A 19,362-nucleotide genomic window follows, 5' to 3' on the forward strand; every position below is an offset into this window, starting at 1 on the left:
AAAACTAGCAAAACCTGAACAAATAAGCCATCAAATGCTTACAGTGAACTACCATAATAAGTACCCAGTGTATTCTAAGAAACTCTAGTTGATTACAGAAGTGCAAATATTTTCATAAAATCTAGGGATACGGAAACTCATAATAATCGAGATTAATGTCTTAATACAGCCCACATTTAAGTTTCAATGAGGTTTAGGATCTCTGCTGGTCGATTGCCACTACAAAGAATATTCTATATACCCTTCAACATAAATATAAATTATGATGCGGTGAACAGCCCCACAAATTCACTTCTATTCATAACACACAAATTTAATGTAACAATCTCAGTATTTCAGAAAAGTCTAAAATTCCACCCTGCCTATAAAGAATGTCAATAATTTTGACAGAGTTTCCTCCACTGCATGTGATGAACCTTCTTCTACAATGGTGGAAAAAAATTTAGCAACTGATATCAATGCCAAGCTACCAACAAGATTTTAATAAACAAAACTATAAACAATGACTATACACCCTTATTCAAGGACATATCTGATCCTGATACTAGAATAGAGTCAGTTCTAGGCAATCAGAATTGTCATATAATTTAATCAATTAATCATCAGAAAATTATGAAGAAGTTTCCCCTATTTGATTTAAGATGTAATGAAATGAATTTACTTGGATTTAAACATGGTTACAAGCTATGCATAATGCATAATAGTGCTACATTTAATCCACAGTACAGGGAAACGTAGTGCCATGATTTTATGCCACTTCAGTCACCTCCTCAGCAGATGTATTGTGCATTATCGCCACAAAGGAAAACAATCGGAGAAGCTAATGCCCCCACTGGCGACATGCCGGCCTGCTAATGCAAAACTATCAGCTGTTAACACCCCGCATGAGTTGTTTGGGTTCTAGTAGGACGATAGCACTACTCTTTGACTTGGTTAGGGAAGAAATGGGATCCTCTCCGAAAGGGATTGCAAAGCTAAGGATAGCTTCAGGGGAAATTCATGGGTCGCTACTGTTTCACTTCACTTTACCTGAAGATAACGAAGTACTTCAATACGGATTTTATGAGAGTGCAGTGGTACAAGAGTCAATACTTCAAGTTATTTCATGAGATTCATCCTTTGAAGGCAATAAAATTGAATGACTAAACCAAATATTTTCACTGTATAAGAGTTATTATTGAAATCCGCCATGGGGATATAATAATCCAAAGGCTGCAAGTAGTCCACTAAAATTATAATTTAGTAGTATCTGGTAAGGAATGGTTAAATTGTGTAAAATTCAAGACAAATTTATGCAACTCATAAATTGAGAAAGCCTAAAATCTTTCACCAAGAGGCTGGATAGCAGTTAAATGAGTACATACGTACATATACTCAGTGAACGGTAAGGAGTGATATGGCATCAACAGAAATGCTATAATTTTTTTACTGGAATGAATAAAATGTGAAAGACAAACCTCATAATACCACCAAAACCAAAAAATTGAAAATAATTAATTATAAACCAAGAAATATTTCATCAATATATTTGAAAAATAAAACATAATTACGTGAAAGAAATTTTCCAAGCTGAATTATTCCAAATCTTTCAACCAATGAATTAGGTACACATAAATCATTTTCTTGATTCTCAAACCAATGTCTTCGACCACCTCTGGATAATATTGCATTAATACCCATGCTGGAGTCATGCCCAAACTGTCAAGGAAAGTAAAATGCATCAAGCCTTTTCGCATATAATTTTATTTTGATGTGGAAAAATACAAAATACCATTAAATAATAAATATCACTGTTGAATCATTACTCTTTAAGAGGTCATGCACAGCCTAAAATACTTAGTGTAAAACATATTGATAACACTTCAGCCCACATAAGGATTGAAATTTAACATAACTGTAGAAGTTGGGACAATTTTCCAATATTCTCAAGCCATTGGATTTTGACAAAGCGTATAACTCTGCATTACAGAAGAAACTCTGACACTTAGCCTTCAAAATTTGATATACAGTACACACATAGAATAATAAAAGAGTACCATTAGAAGAGAGTGACGTTAAATTTTCAACAATTTTTCATTTTTCAAATCTAAGTAAATTCACTTACCCTTACTTCTATGTTATAAAACTTTATATGTACACGCTATCTAGGTCACATTGCATTGTTAACCGGTTTGATTCTAACAAGTTTTTGACAATAGCTAACAATAAAGAGTTCATAATCAAAACAAGAATTCAAACATCCATTACCCAAATTTGTATGATTTACCTATTCAAATAGATAAAATTATTTTTATCACAATTAAGTCCAAAAATCATAAAAATACACTCTCAAGAAACATGAGAAATCAAGTTCACATGACCTGATTAGGAAGCACATTAAATCATTAGGAAGTGAGTCAGAGGTGAAAGTCACATGATGGCAAGATGAAGGCAGCGGGGATGAATGAAGGCTGAGAGCCAAGGGATGAAATTGCGGCAAATTAATCTACACATATTGGGAGAGACTTTGTCTCAAACTTAACATACCCTCTTTGTTAACTGTCTAAGAAACAAGAGGAGGGGTCAAATGATATGGGATTCAAACAGATGAGAATGTAAAGGAAACAGTGCAGAGTCACTAGGACAGATAAAAATTCAGTTTTTAAGAATTTTCCCCCATTTCCTGTAAAAATGATGAAATTGCTAAAAATAAATTCTACATTTGATAGTGTGCAGCTCTTTGGCACAAGGATGTTGAATATCAACGTGAATGTAGTTTTCCACCACTCAACAGACAATTAATTCAGTTGAATATTTACATCCATGGCAAAGAATTGTACATGGCTGGGTGCAGTCCTTTCTATTCTGATCGAATGCTTTAAAAGCTTGACAGGGAAGATAACTACAAATTATTAGGGGTTGAATAAGTAACTCCATACGTCAGAGCTGGCGGTAATAAAATGTGAGGTGTGCCAAGAGTAAGTAACAAATAACAAATTAATAGTGCTACAAAAAAAAAACTTTCTTAAAATTGGCTCAAATAATCCCAAATTCCAAAGAACGGGCTTTTCTAATACCCGAGGAAAACAACCTTGCAAAAAAACTATGTTGTAATTAATAATACTAAAGCAGAATTATCCTTATCATTGAACATTGTGCATCATTTCAAAAAATAAATCTCAATATTTCTCAAAAACTTAACAACAAGTGTTTACCTCAACTCAAACAGAAAATTGTGCAATAATATAAACACAATATGTTCTAGCAAACCCACTAGTGAGCCTTAACCTTTTGTGATGTTAGTTCACAATGTTGGAATTGGTAAGTATTTTACTGAGGTAATGTTTCAACCACCATAGGCCCGTTTCTCCTCCAAAGCAAACAGCTGTATATAACAAGTATTAATCACCTACAGAGGGGGAGCAGGGAGGTTAAGGTGGGACGCCAATTGGAGGGCAGAAAAATAGACGAAATTTCAGAAAATATATAAAATGTACTGATTTTTCATTCAGTATATGCCCAAATAAAGAAGTCACACTCAGGAAAACAAGAAACGGTCAATCATTCGATTTTTCAGGACGGACCCAAAAGTTATGCTGTGGCAAGGGACAAGAGAAAAAAAGTGAAGGAAGGGCAAGGAATAGAATAAAGCATGCTAAAGGAACTATACACATTGAGTAGCTAAATAAAGAACTCTAGAGAAGTGGAGCCTCCAAAGTACAGAAAAACTGAAGAAAGAAGTTCAAGAATGCTTGGACGTGTCCTTTTGAACTTGTAAATGTAATACAATTGTAAAGTTTCTAATGGCAACAAACTATGGATTAAAATTCAAGAGCAGATTACAGGAATGGGGAAGATAGCCATTCTCAATAATCTATTATTCATCATACATAGGTACTCAGAAAAAATGGCAATAATTATGGGGTTCTCAAAATTATTTTCCATCTTACAATTTCAATGCTCAATATATTTTGCACATTTAATTTTCCATGGAGATCCTCTTAATTATCCATAATATAAAAAGGTAGAGCATCCTCTAGGCACTTACAAGAGTACATGAACTTAATGAATGAGTTAAAACAAGAACCTACACTCGTTCATAGGCATTAAAAAAAAAAAAAAAAAGTTCCATTTTAAATTTAATTGCGAGACTGAAGGCACTACTCCAAAAACTTAGACTTCAATGATTTTTTTACATAAGTTAATATAGGCCAAATAAACCCACAAATCAATAAATGAACTTAAAATAATCAGTAATCTCTGTGAATGATTTATTATATTAACTAAAAATTTTAGTCTCACATAGCGATTGAATTGATTAAATGTAGAAAGACTAAGGTCAAAGGATGACATATAAACACTCTGCTATCACAGTTAATTAAGTAAATATCAGTGGAAATCAAAACAATCTTCCAGATGTCTGAAACCTTTTGGTATGGCAGCACTATTTATCAAAGTTTTCTCCTGATTCCGACCAGATTAAATTATCCATATTAGTCAAAGTTTCAGACATTCAGCAGCCCTGAGGATGAGACCCAAGTTGGAGCTTGAAACGTTGGCTAATATGGATAATTTTACCCGGAGGGAATCCCGAGAAAAGTATACCCACATTATTTGCTGGAAAAGCATCAAATCATATTTCACTGTTTATCAAAGCCAAGTCCTACCATTTTATTATCCAAAATCTTTGCACGCATATTTGGATAAGTAATTTGCATCATATTTTCATGTGAAAATGTGTTCAAATTATTTCCTTTGCTTATTTAATATAAAATAAACTAAAAAAGAGCAGGCCATAAGTCATACGACCATAAAAAGCAATAAATATCATTATCAGCACTTCCTTATTCTCATCCCTCTTAGAAAAAATTCCCAACCACTTTACATACGTGCAGTCAAACACCTTTTATCCAGAACTGTAGACTTCGCAATGCTGAATGAGTTTTCGGTGGGGTGCATAAAATAGCCACACCACTTTTTGAGCCCTTGGGTTTCTTGATCAGCTAAATAAAGGCTGCATTTCATGCTCCATGAACTTGTCATATTTTTCCTATGGTTTAATAAAAAAACTGTAAAAATTATAGAAATTAATTATTTACAGATTTGCAACATCTGCAGCCTCTCAGGTTGATAAGTATTGCAAAGAGCACAGAGTTAACAGAACAAAAGTAAAGACCTTACCCAACACAATGCATTGCTACAAATCTAAAATTAACAAATTAATTGATTATTCTATATTTCTTAACCAATACGCTTTGTAATACAAAGTCCATGCCGCATGAGATACTGCAGCAAACCCAAGGCCATGTCAATATTCAGAGCTAAAATCAGAACAACCGTCCATTGATGCACTGCAAGCAACAGAGGAGGAAAATTCTTTCCCTACGGCCCCATCCTCAGAAGAAGAGTCAAACATGTTATCTACCCTAATCATTTTCTCTGTCTGCTTCAGAATATAATACTTATATTAAGGGCAATGCTACACAGTACATTTTACACAAGTGCTTCACCAATACAACTAGACTCTTATACCATTATCTCCACTTCTACTTGCCATGATCATTAATTTTTAGCGTCAATGCTTAACTCCCTTCAGAAATTGCTATTACAACAATTGATGCTATTAGGAATGATTTAGGATGAATGCATGCAGGGGACGGATGATTTTACTTTTAAATACCACTAAGTATTTGGTGAAAATGTATACACCACTTAAGGTAACCCAAAGTGCTTACACTGTACCAAATAACCATCCAAGAGGTCAAAAGATAAAATGCCCTCTCATTATCAGTCATCAATAAGGGAATTTTAAAGAACGAGAAACCTACACCAAGTTATAAACTGATTCGAATTACAAAAAATTATTTCATCTTCATTGATTGTTACACAGCATTGGCTAATGCAATATTGCTGGGTTATGGGTGCTGCATGATATAGGATTTCCAGATGCTCAACTTTAACATAGGGACGATCTAAAAATTTGGGTCACTTATTTTCAGACAAATCTTTATCAAGCCCAACCAACAACAATAAACAACCCCTATGAAAAAATTGTATAAACCTGTTTCAAAATTTTATACAATCTTATACATTACCATGGCAATTGTATAAATTGTATAAAATTTTGAAACAGGTTTATACAATTTTTTCATAGGGGAATCCTTCACATATGTACATGTTAGTTCAATATTCAAAGAAATTGGCACTAAACCAAATTAATTCAAGCAGCCTTGCTCATATGCATACAATGTTGGAAGAGTATCAGCAGAAGAGTGGACATGATATCTAAACAGAAGGTCACGTGCAAAAGAAGTACTTTATCTGTCCTTCACCATATTAAAAACATAATTAAGGAGGGTATGTTCAAAGGGAAGCAAGAAAATGAAGTTTAACAAAAACAAGAATCACATATGAGGGCTCACAATATGAAAAACATTTTTTCCACAGCAAACTGTGCATGACTTCTTTACCCATTCAATGAATCATTGATAACAAGGCTACAAAAGTGAGTATAAAATGTAATATTTCTTCACAACTAGCCTGAATTGCACTTTCCAAAAATATATGCACAAGGATGATTCAAAGTCAAAACAAATGGCAAAATATAAAGAATAATACCTGTAAGCATAATAAAACAATGCATAAAATAAGTTAATAACAATGAGTGGTAAAGATATAATGTTTCCATACACACAGATTCGTTTCCAAGGAAGGCTTATGATCGACCACACTAATGATTGAAGCACCAATGATACCGGATAGGCTGGATATAAAATAAAGGAGAGATTCTGAAATGAGAAAGTAAAATGTGAAAGCACATTTGCCTTAGTACCCATGAGATTAACTTACCTTCAACAAAAGAACAACATAAAGCAATTACTCTAGGATTGACCAAATGTAGAACATGACTGAATTCATTTTCAATCAGAGGTTAACAAAAGAGTGAGATGAATACAGTTTTCTTTAACATCACAAGTGACATTTTTCCTTTTTAATTAAACTATGTACTATGAAAACAGATAATATTTATGATTAATTTCAGATATCATTTGCTTCACTTTCTAATTCCACTCTACATACCTCTTTTACTGTATATAGTAACTCAAATGTCTTCTTCAAGAATGCAATTAATAACTAATTCAGTATAACCTGACTATCGGGCAAAACACAAGTCTGAAGACTCCATATCGATGGCTAAGTTCTAGAGTAGACTCTCGTTAATACAAACAACTTTATTACTAAGTCCTCATTATTACAAAGCAATTCCTTAGTCCCGACGAAAAGGCCTATCCAATCTATAGTAATAGAAACCTTATTACAAAATTTTCGTTGTTACGAAATAACGAACCTCATTCCTGGTCCTGGCAGTGACTAAATGAACTTTATTACCAAGTTACACGAAAAAGCAATGGTATTTAGGTGGATATACACTACGCTATGTTATCATCATTGATCTACGTTTAAGTTCTCTCCTTGTACTGTGCCCAAGAGCATCAATTTTGGTTCTTTCCTCAGTAGGAGATACTTCAATATGCACGCAACATCAAATAATAAGCTTCAATCCTGTGGATTTATGGTGACCCACTCATTAACACTCGTAAATTGAACGTACAGTTAATCCTCTTCCTACGCACATTCTATTAACGAACTTCGAACATTTGAAAAATTCATACGCACCAGAAAATTTCAAAATTGGTGCCTTTGGAGTTTGCCTATGCAACACGATATGGCATACAGGACCTCGCACTTTGGGCATAATCTGAACAAAGCACGATTTAATCTGGTGTGAAGTCAGGGACTGTTCAGCATTTCACCCATTCTTTCTTTCCGCGGACAGCGATTTTTTTAGGCCGACTTAGGAACTAATGTGATGCAGTGTTGCATTCCGCAGGATAACAACTCTCCTCGATGCCCTGTATAGGAATTTGCTTAAATTTGAATGAATATTTGCACGGAAGTCAATCGCACATATTACACACTCGAGTCTGAAGCTATTTCACAGTGCGACTATAATTACAGGAGACTGAAGAGACAAGAATTTTTGACAAAGTATGTTTTTTTTCTTTTGACGATTCCTAAAAGGAACGTTCATACGAACTTAGTTATTACGAACCTCCGGTCTTTTGTCCCGTGAACTGCTTAATAATGAGAGTCTACAGTAACAAATAGTGTCTCAAAATCGGCCAGTTTGAGGCAGGTATCTTAAACTAAGTGTAAGAACATTTAAAAAATAAAATACAAGCAAAAAAACAACTCTTTGTTTGCAAATGAAAGCTTCTTTTTCAGTTCTATGAACTTTTGGTTTTTAATTTCAATGTCCAAGAAAAAAATTAATTGTTCTTTTGCTTTCCTGAAAAGTTGCTATTTCTGAGATACATGTTGTGAGAACTTAGCCATCAATATATGACAAAAATTCATACTCACTATTAACATATATAAAGGCTCTTTGATTAAATAATGCATTTATTTTAGCAACACAAGCTGTTTCATTAGGTGTTTTACTCAAATATTCGCTGAAGTTGCTCCCAAATTATTGTCTACCACTTAGAGTGGTGTCTACCACTGTCTAGAGTAGTAGGGATTGAACAGATAAGTGATAGGATTCTGGTGGTAGACATTGAGGCATAACCCACCAAGCTTGTGGTGGTTTAAGAATTCTTTTAAGTTTACATCCTACTGGCATCATAGGGAGTAGGAATTAGATAGGGTTATATAAAGGCTGAGGAAGAACAGCTTTGAGAAGAATTTCAGATAATAAAATTCTCGTTGCGATGGGGGTCTGGATCAGTCGGTGAAGGGAGGGATGGAAACGACATAGTAGAATATGGATTAAGAATGCGAAACGAACAAGGAGAGAAAGCATTAGAGTTTTGCAGGAGGAATAAGTTATTCATTAAAAACACGTGGCTCAATAAGGAGTGGAGATACACATGGAAGGGTCCGATAAAGGATAGATGTAATATGTTCCATATAAATCTATCTTAACCAGTAAAATACTCTCATATATATAATAAGATCTCTGGGTGAAAATTAAATTTGTTTTGTCTAAACTTCAGCTGTTTTGGAGATAATGGAGGGCAAAGTGAGCGAGAGATGGGGTGCCAGCATGTGAGACCCTGGGTGAGATGGGGTGCCATATTTTAGACCCTGTTCGGATCATATTGACAACATTGCACATTAGAAATATTTCACACATTTCAGCTTGCGGAACTTCCCATAAAAAAACTGCACCCTATTACACAGATGCACTGTTGCCATCCAATTCAAATACGGCCAGAATAAAAAATTATGACTAAAAAATGATGAAAACATCACTTACCAGAAGTCAAGAGGACAAGTGCATCAATTTGGTTTTCCTTCATGATTCCTGAGGGCACATTTTGAGAAGTTTGATTGCTTCATTACATAGGGATCCACTGTAATAACACCCAAAAATAGTCGTATCTCACTGAGTCTTATGATGACAATCACCAAGGGAAAAGCTCAATTGCACTCAAAAAGTCAAGAGCTTCCTACTTAAAAACAAAGTACAAATATAGAGCAGTAGAAAATTCCTTCAGGTCACACTTCATACTGATGAAGCGTTCCACCTGGTGAAGATGGTGAATTGCGAGATGCTGATGGTGAGGACATGCAAGGCAAGAGCCAGAGCAAAGGGTGACCCCGCCCACACACTTCTGCCATCAAGGTGTAGCGAGGGTGCTTTGAACGTCTCTGCGGGCGTCCTTTCAAGCGCATCGATTGCACCTGTTCCACACCCGTCTCATCTGTCAGGATAGCCTGTATCTGGTCGGCGAGAATGGCTCCAACAAACATACCAAACAGAGTACTTTCCAGAACCAAAATGACTGAGTGCAAGCTGAAAGAATCAAGTTGAGCAATGATTCAAGGACAGTGGATGGATTCATAACATGACAAACGAACAACAAAATACACTATTGATCAAGAAAGGAAAATTCTTAATATCTGGGCTGATGAATTATAAAGCCCATGGAAAGCAAAGGGTGAAGGGGTTCTTCAAACAGCCCCCTGAAAATTTTGAATATGCCTATTACCTTCCAAACACCCCCAGACACCTCCTCCTAACAAACCCAACAAAAATGCTTCATAGCTGTAGCCTTCTTCAACAACCACAAACCATATCATCTAAGGCGTCAATACATCTTTCAACATCAATATGAATTCAGAGTAAAAAATACAACATTTTCATACTTGATAATCCATTTTAAGTATCTCGTCACAAATTTACGACTGTTTAGTAACACTTTTGAAAAAAGCATCTCCAAAAATAGAGAGGGGCCACATATGCTCCTAAACAAAATTTAAGATTCTGTAAGATATGTACTGTTGTATGTTATTTGCCTCATTGTCAGTAATAAGAATTTGTCATTATTGTCCATATATTATTTCAATCTACCAGCATGTATGTCGATTGATGGCTGTAGAAGATTCTCCACCTTGAGAAGAAATAAACAAACTAAGAACAATTTGATTGTGCTGGTAATATTTGTGCCGGTATTTCGCCTAATAATCGTGAAATCTAGCAATCAAAAGACAAAATATAATTGCTGTTCCAAATGAAAATAAGGCGTTAACTTATGAGAAATTTGCAGCTTCGTTCATAGTGTGCACACCACTATTCAGTTGAGGAGCATCGTCGTCGGATGGGTCGGAAAAGACCCGAGGAAGGAAAGGCAGCCTGAGTGAAAAAAATATCTCTCCACAGCAGACCTTTTTCTCTTCCCCCAGAAATATGACATCATTTCTTATCTGCATGTTTACTTTCTCCAACCGACTTTCCTTCCCCTCCCTTGGTCACTGCTGAGTCCCCCTTCCACCCATTTAGGCTTCCCACTGGCTGCAGCGGCCACCTTCGAAACCAATCTTGATGACCGTTGGGTCGAAAAATTTGAACTTGTAAAAAGCCCCCTAAATAAACCTACTTTATAATAGAGATAGAGCAACAATAATAATGTATTTTTAGGAAAATAGTGGCTGAGATGAGAACATAGGCTGATAACAGCCAGGCATCATCACTCCTGGAGTAAGAACAAAGAACAATTTTATACCTGGTTTTTGAAATGCAAATGAAGACTCAAGGACATATCATTAGAGAAGACAGGTAATGTGGGAGTGAGTTTATGAAATGTGGGAAAGTTTGCCTATTCCTTTGTCATTGTTTCTAAATTATTACATGAGAAATTAATGCTGTCATTTTGCACTAATCTGAGATAAGGAGAGTAAGGAATTCTCTTGATATCAAGCCCATTTGCTGATACATATTATTAGCAAAAATCCTACATCACTTGCTCGATCTTCATGTTTGTGGCCTAGATATATTGTGGCCTATAGACAACAGAGAAAGTCTAATTTCGATAAGGAGTTAAAGTGGCCACTCTATGTTTAGAAACAGGGGCGCAGCGAAGAATAAAGGCAAGGGGGGGGGGGGGGTTTTAGGCACAAATAATACTTAGGGGTGTGGGAGTATTGCATACCCGCCAGGGTAAGCAGTTGTTGCGGGGGCCCTCCTTTAGAAAAATTTTAAGAATAAAGGTTCAAAATGGTGAGTTTTACAGCCTTCTGAGGAATATTTGATTAATCCCAACACTGTTCTGTAAGTAATACTGATCCAAATAAGTAAAATGGATTAAACTTAAAAATATCTCTGAGCTCTGGGGGGGGGGGGGGGGGGGGGTTTTAACCCCCAAAACCCTCCCTCGCTGCGCCACTGTTTAGAGAAACCTTTTTTTACCATTAGCACATAGGTTTAAAACATCTATTAAATACAAATGAAAAATGTCCAAATTTATCTCCATTAATTCAAAGGTACATTTAAGATGCACAATTAAATTGGGACCTGATCATTCCTGAACTAACAGTAACTTCACAAATAAATTCACAGTTAAAGAGTTAATAGATAATAGAGATAGTTTAACAAGAATTGCACACACTAACAAGAATTGAAGTGTCATAAAAGCATAACTTACATGCGACTCTGTTTCACAAGCACTTCTTCACTGCAATGAGGACAATCTCCTACCCATGAAGTTATCACAAGAAGAATGGCATAGCCGGACAGCATACCCACATAAACCAGGAACTGAATGAAATACTTTTGGTTCAATTCACCAACACAATTATTAATCCTGAAAAAGGTAAGATATACATATGCAAGCATTTAACTGGCTAAATTGTACTTGAACATATGTATAAAGGTCCACGGCACATCTGAAATAACTTTAAATTCAACAAAATTTTTCAAGACACGAGTGTTTATCGGAAAGAATTCTTTTTGCCATCAGGGGCTGCCGCATATCTCTCCTCCTATCTGCAACAATCTTTGGGACCTTGATGTGGGAACTGCGGTAGACCTCGAAAGACGAAATTTTCGGACCTCGAACCGGGAACGTCCAGAACCCCAACCGTAAGCATGGCCTCTCCCTACTTGAACCACATAAGTTTTATATCCCAGACTCCCACCTCAGTGTGCACCAGCCTCAACCCCCCCTCCATTCCCAGTTTCCATTGATTAACACTGAATTGAAAGGTGTTTTCCTTATGATGATGACTTTTTAATCCTTTCAGGTCCATAAGTATTGCAGCCATTAAATTGTATAACAAATTACGATTTAGGCTAATATTGATGTGTGGATTCCAAAAACATTTATATAAAGGTGATATCTCAAGTATTTTCTGAGATATAGTCTGGGACAAATATTGTCTTAAGGTATTTTTTAAATCTTATTTAAAATCTTAAAATTACATGCCTATGGCAATGTATGGCAAGTCCATAAATTAATAAAAATAATAATTAAACAAATATCGCAGAAAATTTTTCAATTTTTTAGGGCATCCATCCACGTCGATCGTTATAAAATTTTACTGTGTATTGCTTCAACTACAATTAGTAAGAAACATACTTTATCCCCAAAAAAATTAATTATAAACAACTACGTAAAAAAATACGAGATATAATGTCATTCTTTTCATTCGACTGAAGTCCTACGAATGGTGATAACAATGCGTACTGTTGTGAAACACAAATATAACTGGTATATTCCACGCACATAGTTGTTCAGTTTTCAATTCCATCTGTTGCAAATTCAGCCCTCCTATCTAGGCATTTTCAATAACTTCAGTTCAGGCTATGGTGCTAGGATACTGTTCCTGCTACTAAGGACAGGAGCAGCAAAAACACCTCTCTTCATATTGGAATAGTTTCCAATAAGGAACCTTGCTAAGATTAACTTGTGTTGGAGAGGAAAATTAGCCTCATTCTCAGGATTCACGCATTCATGTGGCTTCGTGTATGAATAGCTTTATTTACAGCAATACCCAACAGATCAAAAAATATTTGCCTTTCCTTCAATTTTAAAAGTGATTTTATTTTTGGTCCATTAGATTGACCCCTACCATGAACTTATTATGTATAAGCTATAATTATCTCTAGACAAAGAATTTGGATCTTTTCTGCATCTTTTTGTTTCCTCCTGGAAAGTGTTCCACAGTAATCAGAGGACGAACTTAGAAAGCTAGATCATAAATGACCAGACTTCTGGAAAGCATTTTTTTATTGTTTTCAAAACACAAAGCGTTCCTGATGATTTCACAATGCTTTCCAGTTGTTATATTGGCAATGTAGGGCACTTTAATGTCAGGATCAGAAGACCTAAAGAAGTCCCTAAAACTCAAAACCGAATGAGTTGATAACTCATCACAAAATTTTTCCCCAAATACTGGCAAAAAAGTGTTCTATTATCGGCATTCTTTCCAGTTGGCTGACCATTGTAACAAAGCAGTTGAGAAGCGTAACATTAGCACCAACACTCATTCAAAAATGTATGAACTACATTTGAAATAAAGGGAATTCACTCATCTTGCTGCTCTCAGCACCACACCACAGTAAAAAGAAGAGAATCTCTCAACAAGCAGAGGCAATGGGGAACTTGCATGAATTTTTTTTATTTCACAGGCGGATAGAAAATTATTTTCTGAATACAACAAAGAAAACCGCATGTATATCTGAGTTTTCCTTCGCGAGATATTTAATGATAAATATTACGAATTTTAAAGCGCGGGAAAAACTACCTCACCCCCCAAGCCACTGCCGACGAAGCCTCGATGACGTCAAAGGTGCCTAAACATCACGCGAAGCTATTGTTGTGATTGTTTATAATAGTTGCCAGCAGTTGTGAGAGCTTCGTTTGTTAGACGTGTTGATTATTTTATATTTAAAGATAAATATCCGACGATAGAGGCTTGGAAGCCCTCATATTTTGCATTATTTATAATATTAATATCTGAGTACGGGCATAAAATATAAAACTGGAGCAGTTAAACCAAAAGTTATATAATACCTAAATAACATCGTGGTAGGAGTCTGAGCCACGGCCATTGGAAGGGGGATACGTTAATTGTAAGTTGATGTTATCGACGGCATATCATTCATTTAAGTATGCAATTAGAAGGATTTTGATGTTTACTGATGTCCGCTTAGCTTTTATATACAATAACTTCATCCGTTTATTCGTAGGTACCGGAGAATTCGTCGTTTAGGACTATCTGTGCTTGTATTATGGGGTGAATTCCAGTCAATGCAACTTTTGCTCGCTGATTGGAGACATCTAGGAACATTTTTGTGCCAAAATAGTGTTATTTTCAACGTGACGTCTCCCGTTAAGCTACTGATAATAATCACAGTGCCAGTGGTTGTAATGCACAAAGTTTGACAAGGTTGAAAAATATCGGCCAAGAGTTATCAGTGTTCCATCGTGATTGAATTGTAAAAAGTGCTATTACGCTATCGATAAATGTCTAACAGTAGTGTAAAAATTGTCAGTGGCGTGCTAATCTCCGTTGTTCACCGTAGATATGACATTTCACGATCACGCTATTGAAATAAAAACTGTGTGTAAAGTTTGTTATTCCATTATTTCAACGAATAGTAGTGAGAAATGTCACCTGTGTCACTTGTGTGGGCTAATTTAAGGGTTTAAATCAGTGAATAAATAGTTGTATTCATCATAACGAGTTCTGTTATTGTAAGTTGTACGTGATGAATATAAGAATGTGACAGTGACATCCAGTTTTTGATAAGAGTATTTGCCTATTTCCCGCTATATTTTTATGGTATATGCTAGTATATTGTTTATGGATTTACCTATATTATTGAAATAGGTTGTAGCTTGTGTGTGTGTTGGCAGCGGAACCGATCGCGATCTCACATGTGGATTGTGTGCAGACTGTTTTGCTGTGCATTCGTACCGTAGGACGGATAGGACTACATTCTCCGCTAATCCGGCGTTGCCAAATTCAACAGCACAGCTTACTCTAATGTCAACAGCACAGCTTACGATCGTTATCCTCCAGTATTACAAGTTTCTTTTACAACTCGATTTGCCGCCAACATATAGCAATAATTTGTCTTAACAAATTCCATGAGGGTCATGGCATCAATTTTTGGTGTCCTAAAAAAAGGCTGGTGTCCTAACATCCTATGCCACACGCCTTATAGGCGGCTTGCGGGATATTATGTAGACGTAGATGAATTTCAGGTGTACTATTCGAACGAGTGGCAACGTTATCATCCATTTTTCTGATAACTAAAACACGAAGTGAAACGCTTGTACTTCATCATCCCGATGCCGCATTATTAATATCCCAAGTAATAATCTAGGCACAATAGCAATAGGAAAACTTGCCCAAGAATACCAGAACAAAATAAAGTGACGATTAGCGGCTAAATACTCCCTCAAAACAAATTTTACTCCAAGCGCTCAGCGTATTTCCCTACTCCCCACGGTTGTTTAGGCACCTATGATGTCACGCCTGGCCTCGGCAACGCTCGGGTGTCTTCGCGCAGTGGTCGGCTCAGAGAAATTTTTCTCGATTTTAAATGCAATTTTTTTATTTCTTTTGATGTTGAATGGAGAAACTGAAGGTATTTTTGCGAGCTAATGTATCCATTTGACTTATTCAAAATAGTTTTTAGAGCAATCTACGACCCATGCAAGTTCCTCATTGCATTGCATTGCATAGAGGTCTGCACAGAACTGAATAAAAACACATTAAACGGATAGGTAAGAGTTGAGGACCCTGAACACCCCACACAAGTGGAATGAGAGTTCTTACCACAAAAAGAATGGGTGGTCGGCACTGCCAAAGCGATATGTTGTGCCTTTTCTTCAGAGGAACCTCTAACCCCTTTTTACTTTGTGCCTACCTTGCTCCCCTTTCTCTCGCTCCTCATACCAAACCTATTATATTGTTTGGCCATACGTATCTTTACTGAAATATGTCACAGCACATCAAAGATGAGGAAGAAGCATGTCATTCATTGCCTGCCTTCTAGATGGAGACCACAGATGAGGACCTCAAAGGTCTATACCCCCTCAAATTAGGAAATTTAGAGCCATGAGTAGGTTGTAATACTGAAGGAATATCAGTAGGAATACTGGAAACAATACCTTAAGTTGGGATACGGCAAGCCACATATTACTTCCAACCTTCCATTTCCAGAACAGTCACAAAGCAAAAATTATAACCCATCTCCATGTGGTGTATGTTTTGCATTCAACCTTTGTTACCGTTCATGCAGTGCTAATATCAGTAGCCATTCAATTACGAATCAGTTTACGTGAAATAACAGCATTTCTCGCTCCCTTACATGGTAAATAGGGACAAATGTGTCCCATAGGATAAAACACTAATTTTGTCTAAACTTAAGCACAACTGCAAAGTTTTTTGCACTAACTCCATAGGTTAGATGCATATAAAGGATAAACCTAAAGTTCCGTTAAAATTGCCCTTCTCATTGACTTGTTAAAAAATATCAAATTCCCACTTCGTAAACAGCATTTCAAGTTAAAGCTCTTAATAATGAGGTAACAACAATATCAAAAGGATATAGCAAAAAGAATTTAAAACTAATAGCCAATAGCCTAATATTCAATGGGACCAATTCTTATAATCATTAGCTTTCTCATTTAATGTTGAGACATTTTCAAAAATTTGGGACATATATGTCCCTTGGACATTAAAGGGTAAAAACAATCTAAATGATTACACCAACCAGATGATAATTCTAAATACTGAATACTTAAAATCGCCATATTCTAATTCCCACCAAAATTTCATACTAAAGGGTGACCAGTGGCGGATCTGGAGAGGAGCATTCAAAAGCTTTGGGATATCCAATTTACAGCTAGATAAAATGGTAATTTTGTTCAGACCCCCACCAATGCTAGGAGGTTACCCCCCATCCCCTGTTGTCTTTGTCTTGGATCAGTCACTGAGGTTGACCATAGGTAGCTAAACACAAGGGAAATTATAGAAGGATCAAGAAATGGTCTCCAGGATGTTTATGATTCCAATGAATATAATAATTACAATGAGGATTACCACCACTAATAGGGATAAATTACTGTGATATTCTCGAAGAAAATAACCAGGAGCTGATACCTTGAGAACTGTGTCAGCTAATATTAGCAGATTTACTGTTGAAATTTTAAGTATATAATTTTATCTTACCACGGACAATGATGGTCCATCCGTCGTATACATCGCTTGCATATCCTACAGTGATGTGCTCTAGGAGGTCGGTATGTTTCACATCGTGTACAGACCGTCCAGTCTTCGAGTTGCAGTGATTTCTGTGAACCTTCAATATTCCAATTTTATGCATTAGAAACAACAAACTATCTACGAATATACTTCAAGTAAACCATATGTTTCGGTTTATGAAGTCCTTGTACTAACCGGTATGAATATCAGAGAAATCCAACCTGCTTTGGGGCAATGGGACGATACCTGGGTCGGAACAGACAGCCTTCAAGTGAGCCATTCCCAGAAGGAATATAATAGTATTAAAGAGCACCGCATTGAACGGTCCCCAAAGACTGAAAAAAAATCGTATGACAGTGTAAGATGACGCACAATTTGTATTCATTTTTCCTTGACACTCTTCGATAATTACAAAGAATACCTGTTACGCATTGTTTGCAAAACCACCCATTGTATAACGACATAGTCGGCATAAAATACTGCGATGTATGTTAGCAAAATACATAGAAAGCCACAAGGGTCTTTAATGCAAACTGGCATGATAAATTATACCATTAAATATCAAAAAATCAAATCGATTTTCAAGATAACGTTATTTACACTCCTAAAACACTACGCCGAGACTAACTGACTAAAAAATAACAACATCACAAAATCATCATTAGCAACAAAAATATTGCTGCTCTTCGTGGAAGCGCCCATCGGATGTCTATTTATTGACAGTTGCCGCCGTAGCTGCGGGTGTCACGTCAATAGCGCGTTTTTAGAATGCTATGCTCAAGATCGAATGTGAATAAGTTGTACGAATATCTTGGTGTGAGTTGCTCATTGTTCAGTTCTTTTACAAGAAAGTTTCCCATTATGTTGTGGAAAGTTCGCACTTCCGAAGTTATTCGGTTCGGAGTACCCTGGTCTCCATCTCGGCCTCTAGGTTTCTGTAATCCTCGTTATTGGCGATAAATTTGCCATTTATGGTACTACCTATGATCTCTTCGTCGTTACAGATTTGGTTACGTCGGTTTTAAAACTGTATGGTCTATTTTTCTAAGACCATGGTCGGAACTGTTCTTCGGGATGGAGAGCGTTGCCCTGCCTACAACCCTTCACCGTGCTCGCCACCGTTGCCATGGTATCCGCTGCGTCTCTTTGTCTACCGCGAGTCACCTTGGACACATGTTTATGAATGCGCGGAATTTCGCAGAATATTCGCGGTTCCTGCATAACTGTGGTTCTGGTTGAGGCGACGGAGAAAGAAATAAATATTCGGTAAGAACATTGCAGTTGACATAATTTTTTAAATGGAAAATAAGCTAACTATTGTGCAAGAAGAAGGAGAAGTGGAAAGTGATGAAGTATCTAGCATCAAACGACCAAGTCTAATATCAAAACCCATCCAAAGTGAGGAGTGCACTATTTCGGAGAATATTTTAAAATTTCAGTATCCTTGAAGTATAATTCAAATTCCAGTACTTGTATTTAAATTCATTGAGGGTTTCATTTAAAATTTGATTGATGATATGTATTTGATATGTATTGATGCAACTAAGTGTTGTGGTAGGAGTCATATTGTTTATCATGAGACATTATATTACATGTATGATTGCTTGCTATTTAGTAAGTAATTTTTTGCATCATGCCATTTATTGATGAATGAATTTACTTAATAGGATGTGATACTACATATCTATCTTTGATTCAGTAGCGGATACCGAAAAAACTCAAGAGGGGGCAAAAGATATCTTGAGTTACCTTTACTTTTGCAGTAATAAAAAATAATCAAGTATCATGCAAAGTTTAAGAAATTTCTACTAACTTAAGTTC

General features: G+C 36.1%; 2 protein-coding genes across 3 annotated transcripts in view; one reads left to right on the forward strand and one right to left on the reverse strand.

The window, feature by feature from the left end:
- Window positions 1-4,504: 4,504 nt before the first annotated feature.
- LOC124157494 (palmitoyltransferase ZDHHC3) lies at window positions 4,505-18,229 on the reverse strand. Of its 2 annotated transcripts, XM_046532234.1 has the most exons (7): window positions 17,963-18,229; window positions 17,737-17,876; window positions 17,509-17,638; window positions 11,967-12,125; window positions 9,299-9,838; window positions 6,670-6,767; window positions 4,505-5,029 (listed from the first exon to the last, which is right to left on the reverse strand). In XM_046532234.1, exons 1-5 carry the CDS (start codon window positions 18,079-18,081, stop codon window positions 9,541-9,543), a joined length of 846 nt encoding a protein of 281 aa, XP_046388190.1. In that variant the 5' UTR covers window positions 18,082-18,229; the 3' UTR covers window positions 4,505-5,029; window positions 6,670-6,767; window positions 9,299-9,540. The 2 variants fall into 2 exon arrangements, with proteins under 2 accessions (XP_046388190.1, XP_046388189.1); XM_046532233.1 differs by lacking the exon at window positions 4,505-5,029 and having other exon boundaries at window positions 6,321-6,767.
- Window positions 18,230-18,277: 48 nt separating this feature from the next.
- LOC124157491 (cilia- and flagella-associated protein 44) overlaps window positions 18,278-19,362 on the forward strand; it is a 51,425-nt gene continuing 50,340 nt past the window's right edge. The window contains exons 1-2 of the mRNA XM_046532229.1: window positions 18,278-18,357; window positions 18,546-18,979. Coding sequence (XP_046388185.1) covers window positions 18,840-18,979 — 140 coding nt within the window. The 5' untranslated portion in view covers window positions 18,278-18,357; window positions 18,546-18,839. The remainder of the gene's footprint in view (window positions 18,358-18,545; window positions 18,980-19,362) is intronic.

The sequence above is a fragment of the Ischnura elegans genome, chromosome 4 (assembly GCF_921293095.1).
Source record: "Ischnura elegans chromosome 4, ioIscEleg1.1, whole genome shotgun sequence".
Taxonomy (NCBI): domain Eukaryota; kingdom Metazoa; phylum Arthropoda; class Insecta; order Odonata; family Coenagrionidae; genus Ischnura; species Ischnura elegans.

What these genes read in the sequence shown, in the direction of transcription:
- LOC124157494 (XM_046532234.1), bottom strand. Translation starts at nt 18,081, where the DNA reads ATGCCAGTTTGCATTAAAGACCCTTGTGGCTTTCTATGTATTTTGCTA. An exon ending in TTTCTCTGATATTCATACCG is followed by an intron (nt 17,639 to 17,736) that starts GTTAGTACAAGG and finishes GGAATATTGAAG; the next exon opens with GTTCACAGAAATCACTGCAA. An exon ending in ATGGACCATCATTGTCCGTG is followed by an intron (nt 12,126 to 17,508) that starts GTAAGATAAAAT and finishes TACCTTTTTCAG; the next exon opens with GATTAATAATTGTGTTGGTG.